At 41.8% G+C, this 27,268-nt stretch overlaps 2 protein-coding genes across 2 annotated transcripts in view; one reads left to right on the top strand and one right to left on the bottom strand.

Moving 5' to 3' along the window:
• rev3l (REV3 like, DNA directed polymerase zeta catalytic subunit) overlaps positions 1–13,966 on the top strand; it is a 64,309-nt gene extending 50,343 nt beyond the window's left edge. Inside the window, exons 22-32 of the mRNA XM_032586095.1 lie at positions 11–152; positions 989–1,233; positions 2,029–2,137; positions 2,329–2,535; positions 3,267–3,376; positions 4,138–4,252; positions 4,343–4,480; positions 4,700–4,890; positions 5,450–5,696; positions 11,731–11,949; positions 13,211–13,966. Of these exons, the coding sequence (XP_032441986.1) occupies positions 11–152; positions 989–1,233; positions 2,029–2,137; positions 2,329–2,535; positions 3,267–3,376; positions 4,138–4,252; positions 4,343–4,480; positions 4,700–4,890; positions 5,450–5,696; positions 11,731–11,949; positions 13,211–13,351 (1,864 nt within the window). The 3' untranslated portion in view covers positions 13,352–13,966. The remainder of the gene's footprint in view (positions 1–10; positions 153–988; positions 1,234–2,028; positions 2,138–2,328; positions 2,536–3,266; positions 3,377–4,137; positions 4,253–4,342; positions 4,481–4,699; positions 4,891–5,449; positions 5,697–11,730; positions 11,950–13,210) is intronic.
• On the bottom strand, positions 13,885–21,884 carry mfsd4b (major facilitator superfamily domain containing 4B). The gene is made up of 4 exons (XM_032586097.1): positions 21,368–21,884; positions 18,779–18,947; positions 18,553–18,669; positions 13,885–15,552 (listed from the first exon to the last, which is right to left on the bottom strand). The coding sequence occupies exons 1-4, from the start codon at positions 21,638–21,640 to the stop codon at positions 14,330–14,332; spliced, it is 1,782 nt and encodes a 593-aa protein (XP_032441988.1). The 5' UTR covers positions 21,641–21,884; the 3' UTR covers positions 13,885–14,329.
• Positions 21,885–27,268: the final 5,384 nt, after the last annotated feature.

Below are 27,268 nucleotides of genomic sequence, written 5' to 3'. Positions count from 1 at the left end.
GTTGCTGCAGGTGGAAAATGGTGGATCATTATGTGAGTCGTTTACACGGCACCATGCAGCTGCTGCAGCAGCAGGACATCATTGGCAGAACCAGCGAGCTGGCCCGGCTCTTTGGAATCCAGTTCCTCCATGTTTTGACTCGAGGATCTCAGGTACACACACTCACACACACACCCCTACACACACACACACACACTGTTAGTAGTGTCCTGAAACACACTGCATCTCTGTGCTGCAGCATTTCTCTGTGAGGTAACTGTTGGGGATTTTTCACTTTCCAACCCAATAGCAGGTATTTACAAGGCTGCTAAACATTTAGCATAGCTTTTTAAGGTTGTTTTGTAAACGCAGCTGCACTCAGAAAGCAGTATGTTTACATTCTGTAAGCTTTTCAGCCATATTTGTTACATTTTACACTTTAAAAAGAAATTAGGTGATTTTTATTGATTTATTTCTGTAGAAATGCAGCGATCAGAGCTGTATGGCAGTTTGCTTTGATCTGCCAGTCTGATTATCTTGAAGCACTTTTCTGTTTTTGCAGTAATGAGCGCTCATTAATTATTAATCTGAACAAATGTTGTAAAACAGGGTTCCAGTATATATGAAACAAAAACTTGGAATTGATATTTTAACTCATTTATCTTAACACCCCACTGTGTAAAATACAAGGCTTTAGATTTTGCTTCCTCTGACTTCCTTTGTCGACACCTTACAGATTCTGAAATTGGATAACTTCAAGTCTTCCTTCAGTAGCAACTTCCACATTGAAGAGTGTTAGTGTGAACCCTTGATAACTTGCAACTATTGCCAAAAAATCCTGTTTTCTTCACCTCCTGAACAACCAATCACTTAAAATAGGTTTGTGACAGTACTTGCTCTAATTTCTATATATAAGAATATTGATGAGCAGTAATGTTACAAACTAACTTTTATCTTATGAAGCTCATGAACATTTTGCCTGCAGTCATCAGTCTTCTCCTCCCCTCAGTACCGTGTTGAGTCCATGATGCTCCGTGTGGCCAAGCCCCTGAACTACATCCCGGTGACGCCCAGCGTGCAGCAGCGAGCCCAGCAGAGGGCGCCGCAGTGCATTCCCTTGGTGATGGAGCCCGAGTCCCGATTCTACAGCAACTCTGTGGTGGTGCTGGACTTCCAGTCGCTGTACCCCTCCATCGTCATCGCATACAACTACTGCTTCTCCACATGCCTCGGCCACGTGGACAGCCTGGGAACGTAAGGACAAGACCCACACACACACACACACACACACACACCCCTGCACCGACCGAGAACCCGCCTTGCTTTGTTCCCTCATTAGTTTGAATTGAACAGACATACTCAAAGCTCAGAGCAGCTTACACACACACTCTTACTAGTTATTTGAGCTTTTCTGCTGGGTTAATATTGTTGCATGGCAACAGCAGGAGTGGTGAACACTTCTTTTCAACATGAATATGTTTGCAACTGCAGGGGAATAATAATTATAATAATAAAGTAGTGGCTGGCAGAGTTTCTGCTCCACATTCAGAGGAAGACATGGAAATCTTCAAGATTCAGGAGTTTTAAAAGTTTTCTATTTGTATAGTCTAGTTTAGCTTATAAATTCTTTTTGATCTCTTTATTTAAATTAAACAACTGCACTAACAGGAGAATAGATGGCTCCCATGGCGACTGTATTTCCTAGCAAACTAACACCCGTCAGTGATTTTGAGGCTTATTATTTTCAAAATCCAGTTCTATAAAAGTCTGATCTGTTACTTCTGTTTTGTGCTTTTATTTTAGAATATTTTGAAATGTTAAAAATTTAGTATTTCATTTTGGAGATTATCGCAGGTAGTACTCTCTGCTAACAGCAGTGTGTGTGTACTCCATGGAGAGTGTGTACCTGTTTTCTATGAGACTTTCTAAATCACAAAGCAGAGTAAGTTTGCTGTAATGTGTTCATTCTTCTTACTGAAGACTTTGAACTAGAGCTCATCAGTTTGAGCATCATGGTAATGAACGTCGTTGCCTTTTTCTTTTATTTAGACCGGATGAATTTAAGTTTGGCTGCACCTCCCTGCGGGTTCCTCCTGAGCTCCTCCACCAGCTCCGTAATGACATCACCGTGTCCCCGAGCGGCATCGCCTTCGTAAAGGTCCGGCTCCCTCTGAACCTCCGACACCTTCCAGAAACGCTACCTCAGCTGTTTTCAGAATGGTCTCCATAAGCTTGTCTGGGAAAATTTATTTTTTCGGACTGAAGTTGTACGTGTGTGTGTGTGTGTGTGTGTGTGTGGGGGTGTGTGTGTGTGTGTGTGTGTGTGTGTGTGTGTGTGTGTGTGTTCAGTCGTCGGTGCGTAAAGGCGTCCTTCCTAGCATGCTGGAGGAGATCCTGAGCACCAGGATCATGGTGAAGCAGTCCATGAAAAGCTACCGGCAGGACAAGGCCCTGATGAGGTTGCTGGACGCCCGGCAGCTTGGACTCAAGCTCATCGCCAACGTCACCTTTGGCTACACCTCAGCAAACTACTCAGGACGCATGCCCAGCGTGGAGGTGAGGCCATCAGCATCCATCCTGTTCACTGAACACCCCAACGCTCACTACATAGGGAGATTATGCATTTCTATCTTACATGTAGAATCCTGCGAACGTATGATGCTTCAGCTTCACATTGTTTTCAACCACAAACTTGATATTTAGATTTTATTTGACAGACCAATAGTATGTATTTCTGCTCTGGAGGTAAGAGGATACGTGGTTTTCTGACGTTTTGGTAAATAAAAAATCTGATTCTCCTAAATAAAATCAAGTCCATCCAAGGATCACTTGTGTGTAATTTGATGTCAGTCTTAATGAGAACATCAGTGAACAACCGCCATGATGAAGACCAGCAGACGGGTCTACCTAACCTGACAGGCTGGGCAAGGAGAGCATTAATCCTCCATGGTAACCCTGGAGGAGCTGCACAGATCTGCGCCTCAGGTGGGAGAACCTGTTGACTGGGCAGCTGTTAGAAAATCTGTTATACTGCAGAGAGCCTGAGCTGGGTTCACCTCCAGCAGGATGACAGCTTGACATGGAACGGTTTGTGTGAAAGCATGGCCTAGTTAAAGTCCTCACTTAATGCCAAGTGATAATTGGTGGCAATGGTTGATAACTGATGTTCACAGAATACTGTGAACATCCAGTCCAACTGAGCTTGAGATATTTCACAAAGAAGGTGAAATATCTCAAATCTGCAGTGTGTTTCAGACAGGTTTCATGGAGGTGTGGTTCTTCTGCAGGTGGGAGACAGCATTGTCCACAAAGCCAGGGAGACCCTGGAGAGAGCCATCAAGCTGGTCAACGACACCAAGAAGTGGGGAGCCCGAGTCGTGTATGGAGACACAGACAGGTACGATTTCTCACCATGAGTACATGTACCCCCTCCTGCAGGTCATACATCTCACACACACTCCTGATATTGACTGACTGTCCCTGTAGAGGAATATAATTATATTAATGGTTAAAAATTATGTTGTTTGGTTGGTTCGCACTAAGATATGTTTTAACCTAAAAGAAATGTATTGTGTCAAATGGACTGGGTCAATCTGACCTAGAAGTCAGGAAGGAATTCAGATTTGGAGAGATGTGGAATAGCAATCACTAAAGAGTCCATCACCACACATGAGTTCTGGATGCGCCTCAGATCCATCATGTCTGACATCTATCATGGAAAAACAGCAGGGAAGGTTGATGAGACGAGACATTTAACTGACCCCACCTTCAGGCAGAGCTGTTTTACTCTGGAAGGAGAGGAGGAGAAGATTGAAAGATGATTAGTGGAGATGTCAGACTGTACTATCTTTGTTTCTTCTTCAGAGTTCCTCACTGTCTCTCTTTATGCTCCATCAACCGTGTTATTTTTCCTTTCATAGTTTTTGTAAATATTACAATAAAATTAATTTTTTTTAGGCATTTTAATGAGTTTAAAGTGTAAAACTGTGACAGCACAATTAGGCAATGCTCTCCTTCCTGACATCTTCTTCCTGAAACGAAGAAGGCTCATTAGGTCTTTGTTAAATGAACTTGGATTGAGAAAAATGAGAAAGTGAAGCTGCCTGCAGGTTCCCAGTGACTAGACTGTGAATGTTTGTCTCTGTCATGTGTCGACAGCATGTTTGTTCTGCTGAAAGGAGCCACCAAGGAGCAGGCCTTCAAGATCGGCCATGAGATTGCAGAGGCCGTGACCGCGACCAACCCCAAACCTGTCAAGCTCAAGTTTGAAAAGGTAAACTGGAGCTGCTTCAGAAACACGCAGACTCCGCAGCAGCTGGATTGTTATGTCTGACAGGAACCTCACTGTGTTTCTGTGCTCCAGGTGTATTTGCCCTGCGTGCTGCAGACAAAGAAGCGCTACGTGGGCTACATGTACGAGAGCCTGGACCAAAAAGAACCCGTGTTTGATGCCAAAGGGATAGAAACGGTGCGTCGCGACGGATGCCCCGCTGTTTCCAAGGTAACAGGAAAACCTCTGTCCCCTTGCTGTCACAGTTCTTTACACCAATCACAGCCGTGCCAGAGTCATTCCTCCGCTGGTTTTCCCTGAGCTGCCTGCATGAGTCACTCAGGGGAATGTAGCAGCTGTAATGTGTCGCTTCTTTTCATGACCTGAAGACAACACACTACTGTTTCTTCCAGTCAGTATTGCAGCTTCATATCTGTTCATGTGTCCCAGATTCTGGAGCGCTCCATTAAGCTGCTGTTTGAGACACGGGACATCAGTCAGGTGAAGCAGTTTGTCCAGCGTCAGTGTGTGAAGGTTCTGGACGGCCGGGCTAGCATGCAGGACCTGACTTTTGCCAAGGAGTACCGAGGCAGCGGCTCATACCGGCCCGGAGCCTGCGTGCCTGCCCTGGAGCTCACCAGGTGTGTTTGTGTGAAACGCTTAAAAACAAAACACTCATTTACACACATACACCCACACACACACATTTATGCTTTTGGGACTTATTGGGAATTATGACTTTTAGAGTGTTTATAGAGACACACCATTACCTTAATTTGGTGAACACAAGAAGTGTCAAAACAAACATACCCACATACATTGGTATTTTTTAACGATATTAAACTTTGACTTGACATCCATTCAGTTAGGCATAGTTAGCTTAGTCCTACCCTTAACCATTACCAATATAACAATGCACACTGAAATCCCAGCTGATTATATAGAAATGAGCAGCATGAACCTGTTTATTCTTTTTTTCCCCACACTGCTCATTGTCTTCCTGCAGCAGCCTGGTTTATAGTTACCAGTGCCTGTTGCTAGGCAACCCAGCTCTTATGGGGGCAGGAGGGGGGAATTTGGTGTCAGATGGTAGAAAATATGCCATTCCTAAAGACTAGGAGAGTTCATTTAGTTTTTAAGAGCAGTGAGGTAGCAGAGTCACAGCGGGCAGCCCAATCCATCGGGTTCTGGTGTTCTCAGGCGGATGATGGCATACGACCGGCGCCTGGAGCCTCGCGTGGGCGAGAGAGTCCCCTATGTGATCGTGTATGGGATGCCCGGCGTGCCCCTCATCCAGCTAGTGCGCCGGCCCATGGAGGTGCTGCTGGACCCCAGCCTGCGCCTCAACTCCACCTACTACATCACCAAGCAGATCCTGCCGCCGCTGGGCCGCTTGTTCCAGCTCATCGGAGTGGACGTGTTTGGATGGTACCAGGAGCTCCCCAGAGTGAGTGGTCGGGACTCATTTTACAGTTTTAACTCGCATGGAAACTTTCAGAATAAGAAAAGAACTTTATTGAAAGAAAAAGCTTTAACAAATAAAAGCCCAGCCACCATTGTTGTCAGAGTAAAGCCAGGCTGGTTTCAGACAGAGCAGGACAAACCTTTTCTGCTTCCTCCTGAGAATCCAATCAGATTCATTAATGAAATGCTGTTTGAAGTCTGTGCTTTTTGTGTGACGGAGCACTACTGCCATCTGCTGGTCAACATCCAGACTGACGGAGAGAGCAATCTGGCTTTTTTTTATATACTGTAGATATGTTCATTAATTTTTTGTTTTAATAACAACAACATAACACAGCATAAAAGCTCAGCAGTGCAGTCCAGAGGAGACAAAAGGAAAGATAAGATAGGGGGCATACATACTTCCGTCATTATATAGTCCACATCTAAGCATTTATGAACGCTTGAGACAGGATGGTAGACACGTGTCCTTCAGCATAATCCAAGAAGGGCTTCCATATGCGTCCAAAAGTGTCAGTCTTAGAGTGGACGAGGCATGTTAGAAAGTCGAGAGGGATATATTCCAAAATAAGCTTCTTCCACCCAAAAATAGGAGTAGATTTATTAGAAATCCATTGTAACAAAATATTCTTTCGAGCACAGAAAGTTAGGACATTATACAACTTACTCTTGTTTTGATTTTGGATATGTTTATTTGGGTAGACCAAGGAGAAGAGACACTGGATCGAGATCTATATTAGTTTTGATAATTTTTCTCTCAACCAGAATAGATTCCCAGTATATCTGGATCTTGGGGCATGACCAAAGACAGTGTGTGAGGCTTCCTTCATGTATTTTGCATTTAGGGCACAGTGAAGAGGACCCTGGTTTAAACTTAGGGGCCAAGTGAGCTCTATGTAGTAATTTAAGTTGCAACTCCCAGGAACGATTACAAATAGTAATTTTTCTGGCAGAGTTCCAAATACTGCTCCACAATTCATCAGTAATCTCGATATTCAGTTCTCCTCCCCAGGCCTGGGCCAGAGTTGATAAGTGACGCTTATGACATTTTAATGTTTTGTAGCACATACTGAGTGACACTTCACGAGTTCCGAAAAACAGTTTTTCAATGCCTGAAACCTGTGTCCCCGAGTAGAGTTGTTTCTTTTTTAATAAAGTCTCTTAGCTGGAAAAAACAGAAGAGGTTATTTTTCCCTACTCCAAAGGCTTCCACAACTTGATTAAAAGACATGAGGATCCCCTCCTTAAAAAGACAGCCCAAAGAGGGATATACCCTTAGCCACCCATTCCCCAAAATCTGCATCTAACATACCCGGAAGAAAGTCAGGGTTCTGGACAAAGGGTGTACATGGGGATGTTTTCCCAGTTCTTCCCTCGATATGTTGAACCGCCCTCCAGGCCTTGACTGTATTCACAGTGATTGGATTGTTACAGCATTTGTTTATCATTTTCATATTTTTAAGAAAAAGCAGGCTTTTAAGAGGGAACATTAAAACTACTAACATTTACAAATCTACTTAAATCAATGTTTTAAAATGACAAATGAAATATTAACAGGTCTGCTTCCAGTACCATGCTGATATGCATCAACAATAACCACCACACTGTGGATGAATTTCCAGATATCCACTCTCAGGCATATAAGAGAACTCAACTGATATTTTTTGAGGTCTGGAAGATCTAAGCCTCCCATGTTTCTTGGTAGCTGTAGTGTTGACATTTTTATGAATGCCCTTCTTTTGGCCCAGATAAAGGAACCAAACCAACTCTTTAATTTTTGGATCCACCTCTGAGTAAACAAAATAGGAATCATCCTAATTGGGTACAACAAGCGAGGGAGAATGTTCATCTTAAGAAGCGAAATACTGCTGAGCCAAGATATGGGAAGACAATTCCAGGATTCAAGGTCTAGCTTAATTTTTTCAAATAATGGGACAAAGTTTGTTTTGAACATCTGATCAAAGACAGGTGTGACAAATATGCAGAGATATTTAAATCCTGCAGGGGGCAAACTAAGGATATAGAGTTGTCTACCCAAGGGCATGGCCTTGGATTTGGAGAAGTTTATTTTGTATCCCGTCTTGTCTTTCGACTGAAGTGGTAGATCTGGAGAGAAACAACAGAACATCGTCGACGTATAAAGAAATTTTATGGGTCCCCAAACAATGTTGACACCGAATACATTGGGGTCACTACGAGTGCTTCAGCCAGCGGTTCGATTGCAAGAGTGAATAAAAGAGGTGAAAGGGGGGCAGCTCTGCCTGTTTCCCCTTCCACCCTCAAAATTTCTAGACCTAACCCCATTTGTAATAACTGCAGCTAAAGGACAACTGTAGAGGACTTTAATCCAGCTGATAAAGTTGGGACCCAGTCCAAATTGATGCTAAGTATGAAAAAGATATTCCACGCGGTCGAACGCCTTCTCTGCGTCTAAGGACACTACAAGACCATCCATCGCCCGCCGCTGACACAGCTGAATCACCTTCAAAAGACGTCTGAGGTTATTGCAGGAACTACGACCCTTGATAAAACCCGTTTGGTCTATCCCTATCAAAAGGGTTGAAATGTTTTTGCTAGAATTTTGGACAGTATTTTCAGATCTACATTAAGTAATGAGATGGGTCTGTAAGAGCCACAATTTTCTGGAGGTTTTGAGTTCTTAAGAATTAAGGATATATTTGCTTCCCAGACGGAAGGGGGGAGGACACCAGTACCAAATGAGTCATTCAGCATGGATAGATAGGGCTTTGACAGCAGATCCATAAATGTTTTGTAGAATTCCGAAGTGAGCCCATCCAGGCCCGGTACTTTCTCTCCCTGGAGGGATCTGATGGCTTTTTCCACCTCTGCCTCTGATATTTCTGGATTTAGGTCTTTCTTTTTGTCCTCTGGCAAATTGGGCAGCTTAATTTTTGAGAAAAAAATTTTCTATTAAAGATTGAGAGTTGTCACATTGCTCAGATTGGTACAAATTTTTGTAAAATTTAAAGCTGCATTTATTTTCCCTGGGTCTGTAGAACATAAACGCCTCCGGTCAGAAATTCAAGCAATTGTTTGGGAGGTCTTCCAAACAATTGCTTAAGATAGTAAGATAGGAAAGATATCTACCTGGTTTATCCCCATATTCAAACAATCTTTGTTTAGCAAATTTGACTTTGTCTGTAGCGTTCTGCGTCAGTAATGTGTTCAGTGAGCACCGGATGGCACTGAGCTCCCCCAACTTAGACCGCAAAGGTTTTTTTTTACATATTCTTCTACCGCGAGTCTAAGCTTTCTTTCTAATATGTATTGTTGTTCTGCAATTCTTCATTTTTTGCTGCACGTATATGATATTATTAATCCTCTAATAAATGCCTTAGCTGTGTCCCAGAGCAAGGAGGGGCTGCTAGCAGAGGGAGAATTGGCAGCGAGGAATTGTTTGAATTCTGTTCTAAAATACTCCACAAATTTTCCACCCTTTAAAATGAAAGGATTTACTCTCCAGTGATTTGATTGAACCCTAGCATTTTTAAAGGTAGAATTTAGATACACTGCAGCATGGTCAGATATAAAAATGTGTCCTATTTTGCATCAAGCAACTCGTCTTAAAATAATTTTAGGGAGGAAAAAATAGTCAATACGTGTGTGGCATTTGTGGGGGTTGGAGTAGAAAGTGTATTCCTTTCCAGCAGGATGGAGTTTTCTCCATACATCCACAATCTTTGCCTCCATAATCTTCCACTGACTTTATTTCAGCCTAAACTGCCCATAAACTCCATTGCTTTATCCGGCGAAATAAAAATCTTTGCTTCCCCATCGCGTACAATCCTCAACCTGGCCCGGTAAAGAAGGGAGTAGTGGATGCCTGCCTCCCGCAACCGTCGCTTCACCGCATCAATCCTTCCCGCCTGCGCATGGTGTCTGCCGAGAAATCCTGGAAGAACATGATCTTAGAGTTCTGATACATCAGGGGCTGGTCGCCGCGTGGCTTGGAGTACCTGCTGATCTCGGTAGTTATGAAATTGATCAGCACCGGTCATGGTCTCTGTGTAGGCCCGGGCTGTGGAGCCAGCGTGCGGGGCGCCCGGCCTCTCTTGGTCTCGACTTGTAGAAATTCGGGCAGCCATTTTTCAAAGAATTTTAGGGCTCCAGGGCCAGAACTCTATGCCCTCTTTTAAACCGAGCACCCGAATGTTCTTTCTCCTGCCTCTATTTTCAATGTCGTCAATTCGTTGTGCCATCGTGAGGGCCTCTTTCTCCAACTTTTTTATGCGGGTCGTAGCCTGGTCCAAGCCGTCCTCCTGAGCTGTAATTCTGTCCTCCGCATCTGTAGTGCGTCGGACCAGCTCGTTTATCTCCGTGGTCCAGCTCTTAAGCATTTCAGTCAGAATGTCTACTTTCTGATGAAATGTTCCCAGTGATTTCCTCAATAACTTGGCGAAGAGCAGGATCGAGTGTGGCGGCCCCGCCAGCCGCTGGCAGCTCAGCAGCTAGCTCCCTGTTAGCCATGCTACCTGTGCCAGCCAGTTGAGACTCTACTTCGCAGGTCTTGTTGGTTTTCTTTAGGATTTTGGGCGGCATTGTGCTGAAGGTGAGTCTGAAGAGCGTTTATCAGCGTTCATATTAGTGGTGGGCCCTCTGAAGCCAGGCTTCGAGGCTTGTGTCGTCTTGTTGAAAACCACGTGACTGGTAACAAACGAGGCCTCGCATTGCATGGGTCACGTGACTGCTTCATTTTGCGTGTCGGTTTTCAAAATAAAGGCGTGATGAGCCGCTGCTTCTCGGGTTATTGTATTTGATCGCATCAGAGGAGTATTTGTCTTCAGCAGTGGCCGAAATAAAAGGAACCTTTTATAGTTCATGTGCATTAATGATTTTGATGATGGCACTCATCAAAATGTAATGTTTGTTATTGATTTTCTCAATTGTTGATTATGGTATATTTTATGACATTATATTTGTGTGTTTTTTATCATGTAAAGAAAGCACTCTGAAACCTCAGTGTTGCTGAAATGTGCTACACAAATGAACTTGATTGAAAAGGAGCCAGCGAGAAGAAAAAATCTGACATCTGCAAATACTTTGAGATGATCATTCACAAGGTTATTAAATAAAAAATAATTAAACCCTTCACCTCCAAAATTCTCACCTTCTTAAAATTTCCACTTCTTTGTTCTGCAAAAATATATCAGTCTTGCACAGCAGAAACAGACGTAAAGCTGCTGGAAGAGTAAAATTCTGGCCTGATGAGTAAAAATATAAGGAATCAGATCAGAGAGCCAATAGAAATCCAAGAAAAAGAGAAATTTTGAAGAATTTTAGTTTTTAGGAGGCAAATCAAAACTCAAAGAATACTGTCTGCCCCAACAAGCACCGCAGTCCGAATACACTAAAACAAATGTCTGTCAAATCAGTCGATGACAAAAGAAAACAGCCACTGACAGTCAACATATACTAGGATTGACTACAAATCATTTTAATAACTAAAAAAGATTAGTTAAATAGGATTTAATTGACTCTCCTGTTACTAAACATGAGTTTGACAAAAATTTTGTGACAATATTGCATGTACTAATTGTTTTTAAATATGTCTGTCTGAGTGACGAGGCTGTCACAGTTTGAACAGCAGATGTCACTAGTGAGAAATGAATGAACCACTGAGTAACGAACCTTTGGGCAAAGCAATGGGCCGGAAGCTTCACTGCTTCATGAGGCTTCATTTGGCCATCACTAGTTCGTATCACCACATTTAGTTGAAAAGTCTTAGTAAGATGGTGGTATTCTGCTCAAATATAGAATATATGGTGCGCAGTTCAACGAAGTCGACCGCTTGCTACGCCGCCATCTTCCGGAACCGCAATCTGGCTTTTAATTCTCAGGTTTTGCAGGGAAAGATTTTGCCCAGTGTTACTGGGATGAAGCTCCTGACATGTGTAACTCAGAACAGTTGGCTGTGTCAAACTTGAAGCTGTTGGAATTTAAAAGCAGAGGATGTTCAGTGTTGTTTAGAGCTGTTTCTGTCTGTCGTTGATCATCAGATCCAGAAAGCGTCCTGCTCCTCTGCGGTAGGGGGCGAGGAGCCCGCTGGGAGGAAGGGAACCATTTCTCAGTATTTCACCACGCTCCACTGCCCTGTGTGTGACGAGCTGACCCAGCTAGGGGTGTGCGCGCAGTGCAGAGCCGACCCCCAGCGGGTGGCTGTGACCCTGTACCAGGACGTGAGGCAGTGGGAGAGCCAGCAGGAGCAGTTGCTCAAGGTGAGTCCACCTTTAGAATATGAAACGGGACAAGTACTGATTAGGAAATATTTATTGTTTAGAAAATCACAGATGGTGCAATTATTGGTACCCACAACAACTCCTAAAATAATTTTGGATTTATGCTTAAATCGAAGAGAGATTAAGGTCTGGGGATTCCAACTGTAGTCCTCGAGAGCCACTGTCTAAAAGTTTGAAACATGTAGTTCACGTACATAATTCATCAAATGCCTGAATTATGTATGTATTGAAAAGCTGTGGCTCTCAGAGAATCCATGACTTTTTCTCTGGGGTGTAAATATGACCTTATAGAGACCCTTTTCTTTTAGCCCAGCAAACAGGAACGTAGGGCTGGGCAGCATAGCTTAAAAGGTTTCTTAGCATAAACAATTGAAGGCACCACTGTTAACAAGCTATTCTCTAAGACAGGGATCTTCAAATCCAGACCTCACAATCTGGTTTCCTGCAACTTTTAGACATGTTTCTTGTCCAACACTTACCTGAATGCCTAATGTCTGAATGCAGTCAGGTTCTGCTGATGACTCGGGTGTGTTGGAAGTAGAAATGCGTCTAAAAGTTGCAGAACACTGGAGTTTTTGTTTTGTTTTTCATCTAGATGTCAATCAATGAAATGACCTTTTTTCAGACATTTTAGCATTTTGTTTATGAATTGTGGAATCTACAAATCAAACCTCCATTCTTTTAAGCTCAGCAAATGTCTTGTGTTTGTAGAATTAGCTTTTAAAACCTTCAGAAAACATTGAAATGTAAGCCTGGAAAAATGTGGGATTTAGGCATGAAACATCAGTAGGAATGCTCTGTATTAAATGATGAAGGGAGTTAGTTTTACAGAGTGCCAGCAGAGGAACCAATAATTGAACAGTTTGGGATTTTATTTTCCTCACTGAATGAATATTGTCAAAATAAAGGTGAGATTTTATTTTATTTGTCAGATCCTTACTGTAATGAAAACTGAATTTTTCAAGTCTGCACATATCTTTACCAGAGGAGCCAATAAATGTCTGAACAATAGTTACCTCACAGCTTAGCCAATCAGGATGCAGTATGTTGCATACTGCGGCGTTCTGAGAAAGTCTGTACAGAGATTTTAGATTTTAGGCACAGTCGCGTAAAATCTTTTAGATATAGACTGGTCTGTGTTCCGTTTTATTAGAGAACTCTGTGTGGGAACCTCTGTCTTACAGATTGTTATATCACAGGTAATGAGTTGGTATTGTTACTGATGAGTGTGTGTGTTTAGATCTGCAGGAACTGCAGCAGCTGTACTGAGCGACATGTTCCATGTGTGTCCCTGGACTGTCCCGTCCTCTACAAGCTGTCCCGGGTCAACAGGCAGCTCTCCAAGGCCCCATACCTCCGACAGCTACTGGAGCAGTTCTGATTGGCTGCTGAACATTTTGGAAACCCCACTGATTTGGTGCTACCCGCTGACGCTTTATTGAATGGTGCTTTGATTAGACTCATTGTTTTTTATTCATTCTTGTAATAGCACTAACTTCCAGTTAGTCAGTCATGCTTGTTTACGGTCACTTCCATAAGCTGCTGAGTGAAGTTGGTGTCTGCTGGGATAATCTACTGCAGCAGTTTGACATCAACCACAGACTAACTTCATGTCATCCTTACAAACTGTGGTACCTGAAGTTTTCCTGTGCAGATCTTACTACTGTCTCACTGTGGATTAACCTGAAAACTGAATCTCCAGCCATGAATTCAAATCCTGCCATGTTTCCTCTCTATGAACTTCACAGTGTAAGAACTGGAAACTCATTTATCAATATGGGACTGTTGCAATACTGTATTATAATTTGTCATGAAGAGTTTATCATTTCTTTGTGCATATACGGTTTTATGTCCAGCTTTCCGCACAGCCGCACACAGGATCTGTTTGTAAAAATGTAGAAACTGAAGATATTGAAGGGTTTCTGATTGTTTTTAATCGACATTGTTGTGGGTGGAGGTTTGAGATTGATATAATAAAAAAACTCAGTATTCATAAGCCACTTTGCTCAATAATTCAGATTTAACCCTCAAAGTGACTCACAGTGATGACAAATCTCAATGCACTGCATCACAAAAACAAAACCCTTCATATAAGTGCAACAAAATGTACTTCAAACATGAGTCTGGCAGCTGATTGGCTGGATGATCAGGGGCGTGTCCTCAGGAATGCACTGAATTGTTAGATGTGGGAGTCTCCTGCAGAGGGCACCAGCAGAGCAGGAAGTCTGTCTCTAAGCATCTGTTAACAGCTCAAACTGAGCTGCAGGGTTCAGTCTCCATGGAAATGCTGGGCCAGAAATGAGAACAAGCATGGCTCATGTAATGTTCAGTGCAGGATCAGCAGATGGCGCTACAGCATTCAGTCTCTTTTCTGTCTGTCCAGTGACAGCTGCAGTTTGCCTCTGGGAGAGTCTGCTGCAGGGCTCGTTACAGCGCCACCACCTGGAGGAGACGACCCCTTGGTGGGGGAATTAACGCTCGACGTGTCGTCCATTTCGATGACCTCAAAGTCTGCATCGTTCCACTGATCTGCCTCATTCTGCTCTTCCTCTTCCTCGTCATCCTCGGCGGCTCCAGAGTCCAGCAGGGCCTGGCGGTCCTCGCCGTTCTCAGCGTCCATCCGGCCCCCAACGCGGAGCTTCCTGCCCGTAGTGCCAGGCGCCAAGGCTACCTTATACATGACGGGGAACAGGATGGAGGTGAAGACAGCGGTGATGAGGGACAGGTACATCAGCAGAGGCTGCTTGGGAAAAATCCCAAGGAGGAATCCCACCAGAGTTGGGAGGACCATCTCCCCCGTGGCAGCCCCCACCACGAAGGCTGCTGCCGTGTGGCCCGTCACTGTGGTGTACTGCTCCAGCCAGGAGATCCCACTTGGGAAGGTGGTCGCCATGGAGGCCCCGTAGAGGCCTGTGCCCACCCACAGCACCACATTGTGGTTGGTGAAAAAGCAGAGAAGAAGAGCGGAAACCATGGTGCCCACCAGGCAGAGGAGGATCATGGTGCCAGGGTACAAGCAGGCTGCAAAGAAGATGGCCACCCCCCGAGTGGCCGCAAAGGTCCCCCAGAACAGGGAGTTGAGGCCGGCTGCGTGAGCTTTAGGCATGTGGGCGTAGTCCTTGGCAAATGTGAAGATGAAGGAGCCGTACGCCACCTCAGCACCCACATAGGCAAAGAAGAAGAAAAAAAGCAGGACAACAAGAGCCAAGTGGTGTTTGGCCATCTTGGGCTTCCCTGCCGCCACCTGCGGTTTATCCCGGGACGTGCCACCGCGGGAGTACATGACGACGAAGAGTAAGGAGATGAAGAGGAGGAAGGAGCCGATTACGATGTAGGCCCACATGGACTTCAGAGTGCTGCTCTTGGCGTGGATGTAGTGGTTCATGGTGGGAGCAGCAGTTGTCAAGGTGTCGTTTCGCAGGTTGGTGGGTTTGGCCGGAGCGCTACTGTTTCCATCATGACCAAACAACACCTTGGCTATGATGGGGGACGCAAAGGCCCCTGCTGCAAAGCTGAAGTGGAGGGCCTGCATGTGGGGGCCCGACTGCTCCCCCCATGTGTTCAGGATGAGCACATTCCCACCTGAAACACAGGAGACATAAAAACATCACTGAAAATACTAAAAACAACAGGATACACGATGTAATGAAATGTTAAGACTTATGTAGCACTTTACAATGAAATCAGTCATTCACCCATTAAAACAAACATTCCCCCGCTGATGATGGCAAGCTACTGAATAGTAGCCACAGCTGCCCTGGGCCAGGCTTCCGTATCACCATCGGCCCTTCTGACCAACACCAGCAGGCAAGGTGGGTGAAGTGTCAACGACACAACGACAGAGGGAACCCAGTCAGAACTCCTACTGCCATTAGCCCAATATATTGGCACCAACATCGGTATGAGCCGATAGTCTGATGAATAAAACTTGTCATTTGAGAGAGGAGGTTGGTCATGATGTTTGGTCATGTGATAGTGATGCAGCAAAGAATTGTGGGGATTTAACTGAAGCAGTGGTGAAGTCAGTGGCGTGGCCATCTCAGTTCTAAAAGGGTATTGAATTATAATGTATACAATATTGGGAAATATGAATTTTTGGCCTTAACAGCAATATTTATATCTGATATTGGCCCAAATCTTTACATCGGTGCATCCCTAAATAACAGGCACCGGGTATCCCATGATGAGTTCTACTGGTGACTGCTTAGCTTCCTGCAAGAGGCTCTAGATAGGAAGGTACCATCTAATGCATCAGTCTCAAACTAAGTGAAATCGTCAGTAAGAGTCACTTCATCCCAAGAGAGCAGGAACAGGCATCAGAATCATCCTCAAGTCCTCCAGACTGTCTTACCAACAAATAAAACCACTTTGACTGAATTATACTGCCTGGAGTCATGATAAAGAATCTGAGACGTTCCTCTCAGGCTGGAATGATGATCTGCAACCACATCTCAGAAGGATGAAGGCCTATTTCTAATAACAAGACCACTAAGATGCAGCATGTTGAACATTTCCTGAGCTCCGAGAAGCATTTACTTAGTTTCATTGCTCAGATCACTATGCATAAAGAAGGCAGAGGCTCCACTGCAGTCGAGAGGAAGCAGGAGCTGCAAACACTGAAGACTTTCCAAAACCAGGAAATATTCAACATGACAAGCCTGTTTTACCAGAACCTGCAGCTAGAAGGGCAGCCATGTTATTATCACTTTTTATCATGTTGCAAACTGAATGATCGTCTGTAACCTCAGAGTGTATATAGCTGCCAGCAACTACAAATCATCATATAGATGTAAACATATGGAAGTAAACAATGTACATGATTCAGCAGGTTAAAAACAGGAAGTTTGGTTCGTTTGGGGTCAGGAATGCTGACTGAGCTGGATTCAACACACAATTGTTAACTCATTCATCTGCTGTTAATCACATGGTAAAAACAGGAGTGAAGTCTGAGTCGGAGTTGAGCTGAACGAAAGATGTTTTCATGTTGTGCAGTCACAATGTGTTCAGCCATGTAATAAATGAATACAGAAATTACACTGTATGTTAATGTGCACAGTTTGACGTTTTTCTCAAATTTAGAACCTAAAATTGAGTAGAAAATAAATTTCCTTCTGTAGATATGCATCAAAAATGAAATGTCATCCTTTTTCAAATGGTCAGAAAACATTTGCAGCTGTAGAGTCTTATTTGACCAAAATGAAAAGGAATTGGAAAGGTTTCTGACAGAGGAAGTTGGCGATAATCATTTTCTGATCAATACCTAGATTTCTGAAGCAGGATAATAACTTCTGTAACTATTGTCATATTAACTGGAACTTAGTGCTAGGCAGTAACATATTTTGTGAAACAATTTTCCTAAATAGACATACGAGAAGGTCAACATAAACATTTAATATAGAGAAAAGATGACCAGCCAATGATAAGAGTTGCTTTACGCTGGACCAATCATGGCAGGAACAGCCATACAAAGTTGATGCAAACAGCACAGCAGCAGCCAGACATGCTAACGGCTAATGTTTCTGCAGCACTAGCCTCTTACTCCACTAACAGGTAGAACATGACAGACAAGACAAATGAGTGTCCTAAAGGAAGGAAAGACAGTGAATGACTGTTGACAAGAAGGGCCCAATCAGTGCAGTTGTGTGAAGGTAAGTTTGGCTTTTTAAGTTGTTCAAAAAAAGCAAAGTACACCGTAAATTATGCAGAGTGCAATTTAGGAGTCCATTAAAGACTCGGGTTTTGTGTGCAGTATCTGATTTCTGGTTAGAAACAAAACAAACTCCTGTTAGGACAGAAAATCTGTCGCTGTCAAGAAAGTAAGAAAAGTAGGACACAACCAGCCCAATGTAGACCATGGAATGAAAATGACAAGTAGTGCTATTTTACTACAGTTCAAAGCCACACACTGGCTGGGAGGATCCAAAAAGAAACCATACCAGAACATGTTTTAGAATAATGCTGCACTTTTAAATGAGTCACTAACAGAGATACTGTTGCTACTAACAGAAGTTCTCCTGGTTCAGTTCTGTCCGTTTTGTGTTCATGCTCTGTATCTCAGGCCCTGGTCAGTTTGAACCTGGCTGTTCAAACTGAGCCCGGTTCTGGTTCTGCTGGAGGTTTCATTTCTGACTCTTCAGCTAACACTGATTGATAAGGGAGGGATTTATTGTATGGTTTATCATTTAACATGATAAATTTATCATAAGTGTTTTGATTTATTGTTGCCATGATAAATTCCAAGCCATGTTTTTTTTAAAAACAGTTCGTTTCATATGGATTATTACTTTTACTACTTTCCCAATTTTTTTCCATTGAAAGTATCAAAAAATACCAATAAATTTTAAAATATGGTTAAGTGCAGTTCTTTACATGAACGGCGTCCTAAAATAAGCATTACATGTGAGTATGTTTTTCAGAGCAGTATTTGTGTGTGATTGCTATGCCTTGCAGTCATAGTTTTACAGTTACTAAAAAAAAGAAATAAATATACCTTATCGTCACTTTTATTGTTATCGCAATAGAGCCACAAAATATTGTGATAAAACTTTAAGCCCACTGATGCAGCTTGCCTAGTAGTCTTACCTGTGTCTAAGGCTCCCATAGAGATCCCAACCACAGACATGATTCCAGTGAGGAACAGGGCCTGCTTACAGAACGGGATGGCAAACATCCCAAACGCTGTGAGCAGCATGGAGACGCCTGCAAGCACAGAGTCAGCTGTTAGCTCCCGCCATGCATGCAGCTGGGAGTGTTGACCCAGCTCTACACCAGCAGCCACCAAGACAAAAACACCGCGGTCAGGGGTCACCTAGCAGGACATGAGGGTTCATCAATTCAAACAGAATGCCTCCGACGAGAGATCCGCCGATATAGCCGGCAGCGCGGCCCACAAAGATGTAGGAGATGTTGCTGATGTTCTTCTGCACATTGGCGGCCAGGTCCTCAAACGTGGGGCCGAGAACCGAGATTCCCATTCCCTGGAGAGAAAAAAAAAGTCTATGCATGACTGAACGTCATTGGGATTGACATGATACCAACATGGAATCCAAACCAATGTTCTCGAGCTTATTTGCTCAAGAACATTTTAAAATGTTATTAGTCAAAATATGTGGAGGAGAGTTGATATTACTATAAGAATTTACAAGCTATAATCCATGAATACATTAAAAAAATTATTGAGCATGATCAGTGTGAGCTGAACTTTGAACTGGTTCTTGTAAAGGACGAGCTTCCCTAGAGCTAACCACGGTGCTGCGGTGGGAACAAAGAGCTGATTATGTTTCATTTCTGCAAGCTGAAGTGAAGACGTCAAGAAAACAGCAGCAGGCCGACATCTAGGAGTACATGCTGACGGTTTTCTGTAATCTGAGGTGCTGAGAGCTGTGGCAGAGCAAGTTTTGCAACTATGGAAATCCTGTCTGTGCAGGACACTGCTGCACTCGGCCTGCAGTGTCCCACAGCTGGCTGATAACCCGACACTTACTTATTACAGCTCGCAAAATATCATCCAACAGCCATGTGGGGGGTTTTATTAGCAAGTGAACACAGTTCAGACTGAAATAAGAAGCCAATATAAATAGGTTTTGCAACAACTGAGGATGATCAAGAGCAAAACACCCGACGGGTTTGTTAGTTAGCAATAGTTTCTGCAACAAACCAACTTCATGGTTCTCAGACTGCACACAGGAACTGGAATCTGTTTGAGCATCTCTGCAAATGGAGCTGCAAAGACCAAACTGACCAATGAGAGGCAGGATCATATCCAACAAGATCTGAAGCTGAAATTATTGCCAAAGATGTGCTGAGGAAACGTTGTGAATATTCATGTCAATTGATGTCTAAAGAAACCAAAATGTTGGTTTTATGGAGTGTTGCGTGCAGTGGTGCCAAAAGTCGGTCCTGAAGGGATATGTGCATGTTTTAGTTCTCCAACAGTAACAACCTTTTCACCATGTCAATGTTCTTCTTAGGCCTCTAATGAGCCATCATTTGATTCTGGTGTCAAACCAGGGAGAGAACTAAAACACACAGGATGCCGGCGCTCCAGGACCCACTTTAGACACCACTGCTGTAGTGCTTCAAGAAAAAATTTGAATTAAATCCATTTTGAAATAAGGGCGGAATAAAACAAACGGTGGGAAAAGCGAATACTTGGAGGAAGCACACTCTGCTCAGGACAACGCTAACTATTATTAGGAATGTAAGGTAACAATGTATCACTTAGATTTTTATGGTTTCAAACAGGCCAGAAAGATAGTCTCTGATAGAGACTGCAGAGTGTGTGGGGAAGAATTGGATTCTCACAATTTTTTCAATCCAATGCAGCAATGTTGGATTTAGAGCAGAGACTGAGATGTCTCTTTATTTAGGGGTTAAACACTGAACACATAATCAGAGAAAAATGGGGGTAGAGTTGAGCCTGTTTTTATTTAAAGTAACTTTAAAACGAGGCAAAGACCATAAAGCTTCTAATTAAATGTTGTATTTAAGTTTAGTTTCATGTAACTATTTGAGACCCTTGTATTATTTTCCCTTCCAGCAATTTATCTTTTTTTTTTTTTTTTTTTTTGCCTTCTAGAGCTCCATCTTCTCTGATGTGTCTTTTGGCGAGGGGGTTATGACTTTTGCGGATACATGTACATGACCTAAATTGGCAGAAAAAAAATTTTTTGTCACTTGATAATTACTCTGGATTTGGTTCTCTGGAAAATGGGAAATGTCACATGGTTATAGTGAGAATATGTAAATATAATTAGAATAAGATAGTGGCACAAAACACTCTCACCATTTAAAAAAAAAGCAGTTTTCAGTTAGCGTTAAGCTAGCTATCTGGACTCATAGTGTCACTTAAACCATGAAAACATGTGTGAAATATTTTCAAACTTGTCCATAACTGACAACAATCAAAAATCCTTGACCACTTAGAAAATTTTATTTTGAAAGGAAAAAACAGTGTCTGCCAGTCATCCACTCTGTTCTTTCCATGATGTGTAAACTGGCTCAGTTTTCAACTGTGGTAAAACGGAACAAACAGACCTCCAATCCGATGGCAGGGAGGCAATGTGGGGGGAATTGGGGTGAGTTGTTCCAGCTGGGAAGTTGTGTATCCTCATTTTTCTAGAGAACTATGGAAGAAATTGATCATTTAACCACACAGTTTAGATAACAAATTGTGCCAGTGGACTGAGGTGGAAGTTGTTAGAGAACATTTGTCAGACTAACAGAACAAAGCAATTCTAGATATAAAAACAATTTCCACTGAAAAATATATTTCAGTTTGCATAATTCTAGAAGAGGCCTGCAGAACGAACCGTATGAATTAAACCCCACAACAACTAAGCTATTAGCTAGCCGTCTTTGGTTGGTCCATATATTAATAAAATGTGCTGATATTTACCAAGCCCAAGAAGGACCCACACAGCGCGAGCGTGACCATCCAACGGCCGCACGCCCCGCTTCCTCCGCCGACCACTTTCACCCGGTTGTCTCCATCCGGCTTTATAGTCCTCTTCGCCAACTTCAGTGCACTCTTCAGCCCCCGACCGGCCTCCTTTCTCTTGTCAAACAGCGTGTTCTCTTCCGGCTCGTCGTTGTCGTCCTCCTCTTCCATGCTAGCGAAACGAACGTGCTTCTTTTTGGCAACGCTCTCGCTCACGGCGGACGAAGACATACCTGGATATTTGTCAGTATCGCAACCGGTGCTGTCCAAAATTCAGCTGTGTAAACGACCTCCTTTAGCTACCGCAGCCTCGTATTTGGGTGGAATGTTACCACACTAAAGTTAGCAGGTTCATACCAAACAAGCGATGCAGAATGAAGAGCGACAGCTGAGCGCCGCTGAAGCAGCCCGGAGTGTCTCCAAATGTCAACAGACAAGAAACGGCTACTGGAGGTCTGCAGAGATCGTCTATTGATCGTGAGGTGGAACATCGTTGTTTATTGCGACTTTAAAGCGACGCATTCATTCAATTTTAGTCACCGTGCAGCACAGACATAGTGAGCTACACGTATCAAAGTAGCCTGTAAGTTACTCATGAATTTCAGACATTTTTATTCCTTTACGTTTATACTTAAACGTTTGAATGGACTTGCACCACCACCTGTTCGTGATTTCATCAGATCACAGTCGTAACAGATCTACCAGGTTCTTCAAGTATTGATGGTCAAATTCCTTTTTGTTTCCTTACGCGACCCTTTTCTCTATTAAGTTGAAATCTATTGTAAATCTTACAGTATTTTATTTTATTTTTTTCCAGAAATCTGCGAAGTCTTGGTTGGTTTAAAAACAAAAGCGCACTCATTATGTGCAATTTTTCACTTAATGAGGCTTTAAAAAACAAACATCTATTTATGTTATGTTGTTTTTAACTTTTATATTCTGAACTCGGAGCAGAGTACTACATCTGTATTTGTTGTGCATCTGAGTTTCGGCTGACGCGTCAAAATGATCCGGAGCTACGGCAAGTACCTGAGCCTTATGATACTTGCTGTTAAATTAAAATCCAATGTCAAATATCTGGGTGTACATATAAATAAAAATAAATCTGATTTAGAAAATTTGAATATTTGGGAGAAACTTCAAAAATGTAAAACTCATTTAAATAAATGGAAACACAGAAATTTATCTATTCTGGGAAGAATATTTAACAAATTATTTAAATCTTCCTCTTCCTCCAAAACCCAAGGAAGTCCACTTTAAAATCTTTTCAGGTGTTTTCCTCTCTAAGGAATTCCTTAGACTTCGATTTGCTATTGATGATAACACTTGTTTATTTTGTGACAGTGACATCGAGTCGACTGAACATCTTTTCTATGAATGTGTTTATTGCAAAGCTTTGTGGGATGTTGCGCACTACTGGCTTTTCCCTAACATTCCAAACTTACCTGAATTTTCTAAGAAAGATATTATTTTTGGGACTCTGAGAAAAGAAAAGAAATTTGAAAGGCTACTAAATGTAATAATTATCTTGGGCAAATTTTTAATTCACAAATGTCGTTTTCTTAAAGCCAAACCATCTTTCCTCACTTTTCACAAGAAACTCTGCCACCTCTTATCTCTAAAATTCATGGACAAAGAACAAGATGCAGAACTGAATAATATGATAAACAATTTGAAACTGATGGAAAACCCCTAATGTTTTTTGTTGTTGTTGTTTGTTTTTGTTTTTTATTGTTCTTTTTTTTTTTCATCCTCTCTAAGTATGGAAGCAACCTGGGTCGGCTTGTTCAAGTTGTTCAGGTTTGTGTACATCTGATGCCGATATCATGTTTTTTGTATATGATGATAATACAAAAAATAAAAACTTGCTGTTAAATAAATTGGCGACATCTAGTGTTTGGAGAAAACTTGTTTCCTTTTAATAATCCAAAACGTATCGAAAATAATGTTTTAGCTGTTAAATTAAGCCCTTTGGTTCTTACACATTGCATTATACATTATGTATATGTTGAAAAAAAAAGATCTTCACCAGGTTTTAAAATTAGGCAATCCAAATGATAATAACATAATACCACTGCTAATAATAATTTAATAATAATCATCATGATAATAAGATATAACAAAGTTGGAGTCCGTCGTTCTACATGGAACGACATATAGTTGATAGTTATGCTATGACTGTTTGTCCGAGGATTCACCCAATGAAGCATCCATCCATCCATCCATCCATCCATCCATCCATCCATCCATCCATCCATCCATCCATCCATCCATCCATCCATCCATCCATCCATCCATCCACTGTATCTTTAATTTAAGTTGTTCGTGTTATAATAAGGGAGAGGTTGAGTGACATTAAATAAAATATAAGAATGCCTTTACTGCATATTGTAAACATGTAGTACATAAATATCTGATCAGGCATGTGAGTTGTGTGTTTTACATGGCGATGCATGTGGTAAAATGTGAACTATTTAGGAAAAGCTCACAGAAACATGTGGTTTCCATGTGAATCATCTTTCCGTGGGTGTACAAAAAGAAAAAAAAAAGAATTGATCTGATGTAATTAATCGTAAGTATCATGTTTTCATTCACCGTCAGCAGAATGTCATAATTCACAGAAATAAATATTTGAAAATATGAATCTACATGAAATTAAGTTATATAATTTGTTTCACTGGTTGGATGGAGGTAATTAAATAAACACATTTTCAATAATATTCTAATTTACTGAATATGACTGTTGATGATGAAATAGATGAAGCTTGGAGCCCAGTGTTTTCATGATATACAAAGTGAGACAGACAGAAATAAAGCAAGAAGTCAAGAAAATAATGAAAATCTTTTTTACTCTGTAAAACTGATATGTGACTGTGCTTACCACTGTAGTTTAACAGTAAAACCCAAGCACAGCACTGTTGGTGTAGGTGACTCACGTTGGGATACATTTTGAATCTTTAATTCAGAACATAAAAAAAAGAGAGAAGAATTTAAGACAAAAATATACAAAACTCAGACAAAGACAAAGACAAATTCATATGTGCAGATATTCTGCTTAAAGCCAGTCGGAGGATTCAAGATTAGTAAACAATAAAAAGCCTAAAGCATTGTGGCTGATAAGAGCCCAGCATGACATGTAGATTTCTAAAAGACAGAAAGCACTTCTAAGAATTTGTCTCTTCATCAAAATATGTCTTTTTGAATGGCACATATTGTGTTTTGAAGCTTTTATGTAAAATCAGCTAGACAAAATGTGAAAATAAGACATAAACAGCATAATAAAAGTTCCCAACTTTGCTGCAGCATTTAAGGCAGGCAAAAGCTCCATTCAGATAATGGTGCAATAAGCCAAGTGTAAAGTAAAAAGTCAGTTTTATTCAAAATATCTCTCTAGTTAGTAAACACACATAAACTTCTCTCACTTATTGTATTAAATAAAGGTTTCTCTGGCTTTGTGCAGGAAGAGCTTCACAGTTCCGAGCTGCAGGGAGTTCGGACTCAGCTCTGTCTTCACTCACTTCCTGCTCCGCTGCAGGGCAGCCATGTTGCTCCAGGAAACTCGACATGGGGCATGGCACTACCAGCAGGTAGGCCTTAAAGAGTGGCATGACAGCAGACAAACAGGACAAACGCACTCTCTGATAAACTCACTTCATCACACTTTGGTCTTCAGCAAACAAGGTAAAGGCTGCAGGTGAATGCTGACTGATTATGGCATTAAATTCCAACAAAAACAAGACCCAAATAAATACAAGACATATTTTTCTCCTATATATTACTGGACCTTATGCAAAGTTACTGATTAACTGGGCCTAGATCTCGTGATGGTCATATAGTTAATATTTAAGTCCCAGGTCCATTCATCAGTGAGGGCATCTAAAACGATAAGATACTAGAGGTGAATAAGTAATAGCATTTTTACCAACTCATCATCCAGTCCGACTTTATGGGGTGTAAAATGATTTGATCCTCCATCCATGCAGCTAATCTGTGGGATGTTTTGGCAGCAGCTTTATGACCTGGACTTTGTGTTTTGTTTTGTTATTACGTGTAAATTATTGGGATTTTGTGGCGACAGACTAGCACAAAGCAGTGAGTAATTGCAAGATGGAGAGAAAAATGATACGAGGTTTTTAAAATGTCACATATTAAGATCTGAATTCTCATTTAGTCTCATTTGGAATTTGCCAAATGAGATACAGCAAGCGTGTTGGAAAGTGCAGTGCACCTCACCCTGAATGCTCCACCCCCTCCGTGGAACATGGTGGTGGCTGCATAGTGCTGTGGGGAGGCTTTTGTGTTGGTCTGACGCATAAAATCCCAAGTAAATATGTTGAAGGCCGTGTTTGCTGTGTGACGTGGAGAAGTTGAAATAGTATGGCGACTAACAAGGTGCTTTTGAGTTTTGAAGCTTTGCCCAAATCACAGCAAAAAAAACAAACAAACAAAAAACAATAATCAATACATTAGGTTATGTTAAGGCATGTAGAGAAAGATGAAGGCCACACTTTCATTCTGAATCACTATTCAATTCATAACAGTGAAGCAAAATTTAGCATTGATAAAGGAATAGTTCAACATTTAGGGAGCAACAAATGTCTTAATTGCTCACATTTAACACTGTGAAACTTCCTGAGTTAGGTAAATTCTGGTTATGTAGCATTTGGCAAACAGCCTCCTCCTGTTTCCTGCTTTGTTTACATCTGTTAAAAATATACTTAAAAAAAAAACCCATAACTTCATTTTAAAACTCTGAAATGCAAACTAAAAGAGACGGTTGGCAATACTCTCCTGTTTTGGTTTGTGCTGTTAAAACCACCACCATCACCTGCGTGTCAGTCTGAAATGGAAACAGGAACTTCAAGAGCAGCTTACCTAGAAATGTTCGAGTGTCCTCACAGTTTCAATCATAAATTAACACAAACCTTCAAGATTTCTTAAAAATGTCCCTTTTAGATATTTATGACCCTGTTTTTGCAGCTCCTGCAAACTTTAAGACTCAGAAACATGGATGGATTACAGCCCCAAATCCAATGAAGTTGGGATGCTGTGTAAAACGTCACAATACAACAATATGCAAATCTTTTTCACCCAATATTCACTTGAATTCACAACAAAGATATTTAATGTTCAACAGATTAACTATAGTGTTTTTGCAAATATTTACTTATTTGGAATTTGATTCCTGCAAAAATGTTCCAAAAACGTTTGGACAAGGGGCAGCAAAAGATCAGGAAAGCTATGCATGCTCACAAAAATCTTCATTTGGAACATTTCACAGCTGAACAAGTTAGTTTGAAACAGGTGAGAGTCGTGATTGAGATTAAAGGGAGCATCCCTCAAAAGACCCAGTCATTCATAAGCACTTTTTGAACAACTACGTGAGCAAATAATCCAACAGTTTCGGAACAACGTTCCTCAACGTACAATTCCAAGAAATTTAGGGATTTCAACATCTACTGTCCATAATATCATCAAAAGATTCAGAGAATCTGGAGAAATCTCTGCAAGAAAGCGGCAAGGCCAAAAGCCAACATTGAATCTCCATGACCTTTGACCCCTCCTTCACTACTCCACTAAAAACGGACATAATTTGGTAATTGATGTTACCACGTGGGCTCAGGAACACTTCCGAAAACCATGGTAAACAAGTTTGACCTTGTTCTACATTACAAGGTAAAACTCTACCATGCCAAGCTAAAGTGACGTCATGCTTTATTATTTATCTTACATTATATGTTGAATTCCTAATTGCACTTTCTGAACCCTTTGAAAGAAGGCTCAGTTGCAGTTTATTTTTAAATGTTTGACCAAAGTAGTCAACCTGTTTGTTTGTTTTTTTTTGTCAGTTTCAGTTTA

The sequence above is a fragment of the Xiphophorus hellerii genome, chromosome 15, assembly GCF_003331165.1.
Source record: "Xiphophorus hellerii strain 12219 chromosome 15, Xiphophorus_hellerii-4.1, whole genome shotgun sequence".
NCBI lineage: Eukaryota > Metazoa > Chordata > Actinopteri > Cyprinodontiformes > Poeciliidae > Xiphophorus > Xiphophorus hellerii.
Note: the sequence above shows the minus strand (reverse complement) of the source record. Positions and strands in the feature narration are given on the sequence as shown.